This window comes from Galeopterus variegatus, unplaced genomic scaffold, assembly GCF_000696425.1.
Source record: "Galeopterus variegatus unplaced genomic scaffold, G_variegatus-3.0.2 Scaffold5020, whole genome shotgun sequence".
In the NCBI taxonomy this organism is placed as follows: Eukaryota; Metazoa; Chordata; class Mammalia; order Dermoptera; family Cynocephalidae; genus Galeopterus; species Galeopterus variegatus.
In genome coordinates, this window is record NW_007731131.1 from 51,223 (window position 1) to 61,279 (window position 10,057).

The 10,057-nt window shown below is 38.2% G+C and overlaps 1 protein-coding gene across 2 annotated transcripts; it reads right to left on the reverse strand.

Moving 5' to 3' along the window:
- Positions 1-496: 496 nt before the first annotated feature.
- Positions 497-9,819, reverse strand: ATP5J (ATP synthase, H+ transporting, mitochondrial Fo complex, subunit F6). 2 transcript variants are annotated; one of them, XM_008588753.1, is made up of 4 exons: positions 9,732-9,819; positions 6,145-6,323; positions 1,216-1,340; positions 497-674 (listed from the first exon to the last, which is right to left on the reverse strand). In XM_008588753.1, exons 2-4 carry the CDS (start codon positions 6,306-6,308, stop codon positions 637-639), a joined length of 327 nt encoding a protein of 108 aa, XP_008586975.1. In that variant the 5' UTR covers positions 6,309-6,323; positions 9,732-9,819; the 3' UTR covers positions 497-636. The 2 variants fall into 2 exon arrangements, with proteins under 2 accessions (XP_008586975.1, XP_008586974.1); XM_008588752.1 differs by having other exon boundaries at positions 9,598-9,786.
- Positions 9,820-10,057: the final 238 nt, after the last annotated feature.

Below are 10,057 nucleotides of genomic sequence, written 5' to 3' on the forward strand. Positions count from 1 at the left end.
GCTAGATCTTGGACAAAGCAACACAATACAGTTCAATCTTTTAAAGCTAAGTTCCGTTATAGAACTCTCCTCTCCCATCATCCCTTTCTTTTCCTCCTCAATCTGTTTGAAACTGTAATAGACTCTGTGATCTGTAAGCAAAGATGAGGGACCTGGTTTACTAGGATAAAATCATTTAACATTTGAGGGGATAAATGTTCCTGTACATATTCAAAATTACACTTGAGTTTCCTGAGAAAGCTCTGACAAAAAGTATGTATAAACCACTCCTTCATATTCTGGGAGAAGGTATAATATCCCTGCACAGCAAACATTCCCTTAGATAATGGTGGCTCACCTCCGGCAGTAAGTCTCCACTGCTAAAAGGATACCCCTGCACACTGAGAAGAGTCTGGCAGGATTATGGGCAAGTTGTACCCAGTTTATGCAAGGTCTCCATCTGTTTCATTATAACCAAATGAAAAGATTTAAAAACACAGAATTCAATACTCAAGCATACATTCAACATCACCAAATAATTTATTTAGAATCAGAATTAAAAGAACATTTGACAGTTGTGAAATGTACATTTATTTTGATACTTCTGATTACTTTTACAACTAATACATGACAAATTACCGGATTAACTTTATTTCTTCAGGACTGGGGTTTTTCAATGACTTCAAATTTGGGATCTAAGAAGAAGAAAAAAAGATTCAGCTTAGCCATACTGTGGTATGATGTATCATCTAGTACTCTTCAAGATTTAACTCATCAATCTTCTGATTTTTTTTTTTTTTTTTAGTGAATATCGACTGTTTTTAAACATCCTCAAAGAAATAATAGCTAAACATTTATTCAACACTTTCTATGAGTCAAGCTCTCTATTAACTGACTTTACATATGTTATTTAACTACAACTATCATATGAACAGGATACTACAATTCTCCACAAAGTTCAGATAAGGAAACAGGCATCAGTTAACTATCCAAGATCACATAGCTAGAAAGTGATATTGTCAGGATTCAAGATCAGGCAGTTTGATTTCAGATCTCCACCACTTAATCTCTATGTTATGTGACCTCCAATACTAACTATCCAAGAGCTCCTCATGTACACTTCATGGTCCTAATAAATTCACATGTAATTGACATTTAATCCTCTAAATCCCAATAAGTATAAATATTCTCAATTTAATCCCCCACAAGAATGAATCTGTGATTAAAGAGACTTACCTTCAAATGTGAAGTTAGGAAACGTATTCATGTCTGCATTTCCATGAAGTTGCTTAAGCTTAAACAGCTCCCTCTCCAGGTCTTGCTGATACTCTGGGCCAGTATCAACAGGTCCAGCAGATGCCCTGTTGTGTAAATGAGCAAATAAAAACTAATTTTATGCACTAGTTTACAAGAACAAAATTACTTTTCACCATCAAGTTTCAAAAGCATTTTAAATGTTTTCATGTAGGAAAAAATACTCTTTTCAGAAAGAAAATAAGTACTGTCAGCTATCTATATCCATGGCTCTTGCATCCAAGGATAAATACAGTATTCGCTGGATGTGGAACCCATGGATATGGAGGGCCAACTTTTCGTATCCATGGGTTCCAAAGGGCTAACGGCAGGACTTGAGCATCCATGGTTATTTTGTACCAGCAGGGAATCCTGGAACCAATCCCCTGTACACAGAGGGACAATTGTATTTCCGCTTGAATTTCAACTCAAACTATTTTAATATGATGAGGTTTCACGAAATAAAGGAGGTAACTTCAAACAAACCTCTGACATTTGAGGTTTGTTAGTGTCAAGGACAATTAAGTCAGAATCTCTCAGGGTCTAAGTTGAAATAAGGTGTAATGGCTAAAGCCATGGGCTCTGGGCTCTGAAGTCAAAGACTGGTTCATGTGGATGTCAGTTCTACCATTTAGTAACTGTGTAGACCAGAGCAAGGCATGAAGCACTCTAAACTTTAGTGTCCATATCTAAAAGTGAGGGTCCTACCAAATGGGGGTAAGAGAAATAAAGAGATAATGCACAAGTACATACCACTCAGCATAGTACCTGGCACATAGTGAACACTCTGTGTTACCTATTATCATCTTCTGCTTTAAATTAGCCATCACTGAATGGCTTTTAAAAGGTCTTAGTAACTTCAAGTCTTTATAATAAGAGCCTATCAAAGAAGCAAATTATTTTCTACCCTCAGAGATTATGCAATTTAGAAGAAAAAAATTACATTTTAAAAACATTTATGCTGTAAGGGAGTTATGTAATAAGCTTCAAAGATATGATTTAAAAAAACTACTCAAGTTGAGGACAGATCACTTTTGCTGAGCTAATCAGGGAAAATTTCATTTAAGAAAGGTGGCACTTGAGACAAATCATGCTTCTGGGACCAGATGTTAGAAGTCCAATGTGCTATCCATTGTGCTATGGTGCAATCAGATTTTAACTTGAGACATTCTAAGACTAAAAAAGCAAAGACATGGTGGTAAAGCATTGGCTATATGCGGGAATACTAAGAGGTCTAGATGGAAAAACCAAAATAACCCAGATTACGGGAGGCCTGGAATGTTAAGGCTGGCAGTTTGTATTTTATTTGCTAAGCAATAAAATCCCTTAACCAAAATTCATGGGACCAGAATTGTTTCAGATTTCAGATTTTAGAATATTTGCAGAATACATACTGGTTGAGCATCCCTAATCCGAAAATCTGAAACCTGAAATGCTCCAATGAGTATTTCCTTTGAGCGTCATGTCAGCACTCAAAAACTTTCAGATTCTGAACCATTTCAGATTTCATGTTAGGGATGTTGAACCAGTATAGCATCAAGGACCAGGAGCGGGGTCAACTAGTTCTAATTCTTTTGACAAATTCTGCTGTTTGTCATAAATGTTACTGCCTGCCTTTCAATGAATATTATAAACTTGAAAAATTTACAAGTAAAAATTCCTTTAAGGGTAATATTTTCACACATGCCTATGATCAAAACATAGGGTCTTATTTATGTTAAAGAATTTCCACAAAAAATACATAGACAGCTCCTATTTAAGAACTTGTTAATAAAGTTTCTCGTTATGTATCCAATTTTCTTTTAGATCAGCACTGTCCAGTAGAACTTTCTGTGATGATAGAAATACTATCTGTGTTTTCCTATATGGTAGCCACTAGCCATATCTGGCTACTGAACACTTGAAATGAGGCTTAGGAACTGAATTTTTATTTATACTTAATTATAATTAATTAGAATTTAACAGACCCATGTGGACAATGGCTGCCAAAATGGACAGTGCAGTTCTACATAGAGCCTTCAACCAGATACTTTAATGACTGTCTTCCAGCTCTGGGACCCACAAAGCTTTAGCAACTGCTTTGAGAAGATTCAGTCTTAACAATACACTGGTTACTAATGAATGATGGCTATTATAACTTCAATATGCACTCTTACCATAAAAAGGGGCCAGAAATCATCTACCACCTCAACTGAACTTAAGTCTCACTGCTCATCTCATTTATTACTATATCCATAGGCTCTAGCAGGACACTGGAACACAGGAGACACTCAGGAGATACTTGCTTATTTCACTTAGCAAATACTAGGCATGCTAACTTATTGAATCATTTAATCTTTATAACATCGTATGAAACAGAAAGTACTATTATCATCATCCTTGTTTTACATATGAGGAAACTATTATACAGAGGTTAAATAATAACCAGCTCCAAGGTGACAGAGCTAAAAAGTGGCAGAACTGGATTCCAGCCCAGGGTCCATTTCAGTCCACCTATCCATGTTGTTGTTTGCACAAATTAATGAATGACCCATAAACTACACTCTTTAGATTCAGGGTATACTTAAAATTTTACTTCTTACTGGACAGTTTTTTAAGGACAGTTAAAGTACAAACAGCATCAATACTAAGATGCCACAACCTCTCTGAACAGAAGACAAATTCTCCAACTAGTCCTGCTTACTGAATAGTGTGATTGTTGGCATATTCTAACATTCTAGCCTTAATTTTCTCACATATAAAACTGGGATAACATCTATAGGGTTGTTCTGAGTTTCATAACGATGTCTATAAAGCACATGGTACCTTAACATACATTAATCCCTTCGCTATCTCTCCTCCTTAGTTTTGGTAATGGCAACACCTTTTTGTTAGTTACCTAATCTCAAAGTCTTAGTTTTGTTCTCTCCCCTCTGCCTCTCTCCCAGATCACCAAGACCAGTTCTCAGCATCTCAATGTCTTGACTCTATCACTCTTATATTCCCACTGCTATAAAGTCAAGGTTCTCATCAAGTAATGCTTGGATTATTACATTTTCCTAACACATCTGTCTTTGCTCCCTTCTCATTCCAATTCTTCTAATACACTGATTAAAGTTATATTCCTAATTCAGAGTAATCTCTTTCCATTCCCAGCATCCTGTTCAAAAACTTTTAATTTCTCACAAATGCCAATCGTGTAATATCTTATTTGCTCAATCTACATCAAGGCCTTCGCTGATCCCTCATTCTAACCCCATTCCATCCTCACTGCTCACTGCACTCCTCACAGGCCATATATTCCATGGAAACAGAATTACATAGTTCTTTAGATATATTTTGCACTTTCTAGTTTTCATGCTGTAGCTCATGCCATTCTTTCCTCCTAAAAGATATCCTCCTCCTACCCCCATTTATCTGTCCAACTTTCATATCAATTGTTCTTAACCTAGGGTAGATCCCTGGGTATGCGTTTCTACTGATGGCCTTCCGCAGGTTTGAGAACACTTTCAAGCTATAAGCAAAATCATGTGAGTAAATTCTTTGCTTTTTTCTTTTTAAACTGGGAAGATGATCCACAGCTGTCCCTGAGATTCTCAAGGGGCATGAATGACCCTAAACACTGCCTTCAAAGCCAAAATAAAACATTAACTCTTCCAAGAAGCCTTCCAAAGTGCCTCCAGCTACAAAGGAGTACAATAGGCCCTCCATGTCCTTGGGTTCTATATCCATAGATTCAACCAACCACAGACTGAAAATATTTGGGGGAAAAAAAGGATGGTTGCATGTGTACTAAACATGTACAGGCTTTTTTTCTTATCATCATACCCTAAACAATACAATATAATAACTATTTATACAGATTTACACTGTATTAGGTATTATAAATAATTTAGAGAGTTTAATGTCTACAGGAGGATACGCATAGGTTACATACTATACCACTCTATATAAGAAGCCTAAGCATCCATGGATTTTGGTATCTGCAGGGGGTCCTAGAACCAATCTCCCACAGATACTGAAGGACTTCTGTATTCCCTCCTACGAACTCTCCGAACAGTGAATGTGCACTATCTTAGCACCTAACCCATTTTACCTTATATTGTATTTACTTGCTTACAAGCTTTCTACCCCTACCAATTTTTAAAATATTGTGAAAATGCAGTGTGGCCCACTACAGTTAACAGCCCAGTGCTTTATACATAATAAACAATTAAATAAAAGAAAACGGAACTATGAACTGATGTATACCACTTTTCCTAATATTTGGGGGTTGGACCTGATGATGACTAAGGTGGTCATTTATCTCCAAAACTGTGGTTCTGTAATCATGTTTTTCTTGGATTTACTCTATGCCATTTCAGAGTCTTTTGTCCTTTGATATTACTAGAGATATTTAACTATGGAAATAGCCTTTAAGAAAAAAATGTTGTGTTTATACATTTCCCCCAAATCATGATGTCACAGAAAGGGCACTAAATTGAGAGTTAGAACACTTTAATTACAAGTTTTTTTCCCAACTAGTTTTATGATCTTTGGCGAATCAATGTCTAAGGGACTTACTTTTCTTAAATATAAAGCTGCTCAATGATTTCTAAGATCCTATGTACTCTTAGGAATTGACTTAGTTTATCATAATAAATGACATTACAGTAAGAATATATTTAAAATGACAATAGATTTAATGGGATTTTCCCTTGTAACCCTTATATGGAAGATAGAATTTGAGACTTAAAAAAAAAATCAAGATCCTTATCTCCTTTTGGGGGACACCAAATGAACCTCTGTCAGGGATCTTAGACACTTCCAAACACCAAGTAATCTTCTAGTACCATTTTGAAACTTACATACTTTGAATATTTACATTTACATCATGGTTGATTACCCACTTACTGTCGCTTAGATTTGTATTCTCTAATCTTGTCTACGAAGAGCTTTTGTACAGGATCAAGTTCCTTATTAAATGCCACTGCTGTAACACCAATGTTCCTCCGCAAATGGACTGAGACTGCTGACCCAACATCAGAGGAGAACCTGAAGAGCCTCTGAAGAATCATGGTGATTCTATGTTACTGAAAACAAGCATCAGAATGTTAACGTACTGAATATAAAATGGTAAAACACCTCTAAAAATGAGTGTACTTCAAAGAATTTGTGGAAAAATAAAATTCAAAGATAATAAGAATATTTACATGAACTTCTGGAAGTACCCTCGTATATCACATAGGGGAAATCTAATTCTACTAATTGCTATGGAACTAAATCATACCAAACTCAGTCTATACCTGACTACAATTTCCTTACCCCCTTCATGCCCCATTGCAGTTTTTTGTTGCTTAATCAAAAGGCCCTGGGACCTAGGAATAGTTAGGAACAACACAGGCCTGAGACTCCACTAGGGGTAAGGCAGAAAGAAAGCATAAAATCTGGAAGGTGGTGTTTCTTCTCCAATGAACTTAGTTTTGAACCAGAGGAAATAGTAGAGGTAGGCTGTTGGAAATAGTAGAGGTAGGCTGTTGGAAATAGTGGAGGTAGGCTGTTAGAACACTGCCCACCCCTAGCAGAAAAAGCAAACTAGGCCCCAAATTAATGTGCCAGGTTTCCCTGACCTCAAAGGCCAAAGGAAAGCTGGGCAAGGAGACTGGAGTCAGTTGCCTCAGCTAGGAATTATAGCCTGGAAGTTTCTACTTAACAGGCCCACAGAGGGAGAAACTACTGTCTGTTACAGCTACAGGACTCCAGCCATTCAAGAACTGTAATAACCATCAATCCTTAAACAAAAATAAGTCTCAGCTTAAAACCACCCATCTCTTGTAATTAAAAAGGTTAGTATTAGATCCGTCACATATAGTTTTATTTACTGTCCTGTAAGTACAAGAGTTGCTCACTGTGTTTACTTGCTATTCTGCATATTCTCCACTGCACCATTGTTATATAAGATAATGTTTAAAGAATTTCATTGAATGTGTTTAAAGTATTACAAAAGGCAGCATGCTTTTTAAGCTATGCCATCTTTGGGATTTTATTCTTTGATATAAAAAGTAACTGTTATAAGAGTTGGAAATTCTGCACCTGTGTGTGTATATATACAAATAAATTTAGCAATAAAGCAGCATGGGCTGAAAAAAAAGAATACTGTAACAATCAAATCAAAGTCCAAAAGAACCAGCAAAGAAAAATAGCAACTAGCTCAAGTGAGTCCTACAAGGAGAGGAGAAGATCAGGCATTACAGTGTAATCAGTGAAATAGAATTTGTGGAGATGAAAGTCTGAATTTTAAAAATGAGGACTTAAAGACTTCCAAGTCCTTAGATTCCCTGAAGCTAAAATACATTATTTTCTAACTAAAAATCTTCAGTAGATAAATTGAAGGAAAGGATGATCCCTGTTGATACTTAATTTACTGATGTAAAGATCAAATGCAAAAAAATAAAATAAAAATCCAAATTACAACAAATATATGCAAACAGAAATTCCAGAAGAAAAGACAGATAAGGGGTTGGAGAATGGCCTTTTACCACCAAGAGTTTGAGAAGCACTTGCTAGAAGACGGTAGAGTAGCATGATACTCAAATAGGGTAGTTTATCCTCCGGGTGACATTTGGCACTGTCTGAAGACAATTTTGGTTGTCCTGACTAGGCTGAGTGCTACTGGCCTTTAGTGGATAGAGGCCAGGAATGCTGCTAAACACCCTATAATAACAACAGCAGTCCCCTATCCCCCACCTCAACAAGGAATTATATAGTCCAAAATGTCAATAGTGCCAAGGATAACAAATCCTGGAATAGCATATAAAAACTACCAAAAAAAATCCTACAGTCAACCAGATATCCTTCACCTGCCAGGATGAAAGCAAACTATTTGAAAAAATTAAAGAATTGATAACATATCACTCTTATATCACATCAGAGAAAAATACTTGAGAAAAAGCCACAAACAACAAATGACATTACAAGGTGCCACTTATCATTTCCATTTTTACACATACAAGTATAGAAACTGAGGCTTAGAGGTTAAGTACCCAGTCCAAGGTTACACAGTAGAATCTGACTCAACACAAATATATATAAAAAATTGTGCAATTCAATGTCTATTTTCCCTTCTGGCAACCTAAGGACACACTTAACACTCCGCAATAAGGTCACTTAACATTTTTTCAGCCCTATGTATTTTGCAAAGTACCTCCGTATATATTCTTCCCTTATGCTCTTACAGCAACATAAGTTAGAGGAAGGTGTTCTTATCCCTGCTTCACAGATGATAAAACTATGTCTAAAAAAGGTTATTAAATTGCCCATACCCCCACACTTAATTTGCTCTAAGGTTAACTGAGTGCAAAGATCATGTCATTCCTATGCAACTTGGGTGAAAACCATTTTCATTTCTTCATTTATCTATCGTCTAAGTACTGATTCCCAAATCACGTCTCTAAATTTTGTCTTTTCTCTAAACTCCAAACCTATATATTCAACAGTTCTCATCCCCTCATTAAGTACTACAAACTCGTCCAAAAAAATAAACACATAATCTAATACCAAAACTTGTTCCTTCTCCTTTATTCCCTTCCATTTTTTTCACTGATTGAACAGTGAATGTGGATTTTCCACTGCCACGCGGAAGACACGTAATCACACAAATAGCTGTAGAATACCTTTTGTGATAAATTCTCTATTCGAAAACTATCGGGTGCCAAAAGAGCCTATGGTAGGGATCTGACATAATCAGAAGGATTGAAGAAGGCAACAAGAAAAGGGTGGAGCCCGTGCAGAGGCCTTACTATGGGAGGAAGCATGCTGCTCCCATTTACAGTGATGACTGACCAGCCAAACTTTAGTCCATTCGCTGCCTCTTCACTACACATTCCTAGAGTCAATCTACAAAGCTGCCTAACAAAATTTTAGCACCATCATCATTTTCGGGTAGGATGCAAACTTTTAAGATTACTATTAACCTTCTCCCTCTTAAGAGTCATCTTCTGCCTAAATAGTTCAAAACAATCTCCCGCGCGTCCAGGCTGAGCAGGTCTGGCTGGAGACCTTTCCCGCGCGCTTGACCTTGGGCTGCCTCAGCCGGGCTGCGAGACCGTGACGCCTCGGCCTCCCCGCCTCCTCGGTTGGCTCTTAGAAGAGGTATTATCGGTTTCATGCATTGAATCTACGGCAAACTTCAAGGCCTAGTTTCGCCGAGGTCAGCTGTGACCCTGGGCCAGGTCGGGAAGGTGCCCAGGACATAGATCTGCTCTATTCTCCTACTAGGACAGAGGTAATAGGCAGCTCAAGCCCCGTGAAGAAACCCAAAATCGGAGTCCCAAGAGGCCAAGCTGGTCTAACTACCCTTTCAGTCACCTTGCACTCAGTCCGGAGCTGCCAGAGCCACGGCCGCCACCACCGTTCTACTTCCGGCACTGGCTCCGCCCCACACACGCCCACCCGCCATCGCAATGCACTATGGGCCGCCGACTTAGTCGGTCGATGCTCACCGAACAGGAAGCGTCTCGGAGACTGTCTGCGACCGGACGGCTCTAGGTGAGACAGAAGCCAAACAGGAGGAGGAAGTGGAGGGTAAGTGCTTCCGGGTCTCTTGGAGAAGCCTCCGCCATCTTTCCTTCGGCTAGTTTGACCCGCTCTTTTTTCCTACCAGAACGCTTGCCCTGTACGCATGCGCACTTTGGTCTTTTCCCCCTAGCCCAAACCCCACTCCGAGTCAGCGTCCTGTTCCTTGGGGTTGTTGAGGCGTATATGTGCAGGGAAAGTGACAGAGTGTAAAACAAAGCGGATTGGGGCGTTGTGCTTCCTTGTGTTTCGC

Excerpts from the sequence above, each read along its gene's own strand:
- ATP5J (XM_008588753.1), bottom strand. The coding sequence starts at position 6,308 with ATGATTCTTCAGAGGCTCTTCAGGTTCTCCTCTGATGTTGGGTCAGCA. Across the intron at positions 1,341-6,144 it reads GAATACAAATCTAAGCGACA|GGCATCTGCTGGACCTGTTG; the intron begins GTAAGTGGGTAA and ends TTTACACAACAG. Across the intron at positions 675-1,215 it reads TCCTAACTTCACATTTGAAG|ATCCCAAATTTGAAGTCATT; the intron begins GTAAGTCTCTTT and ends TCTTCTTCTTAG.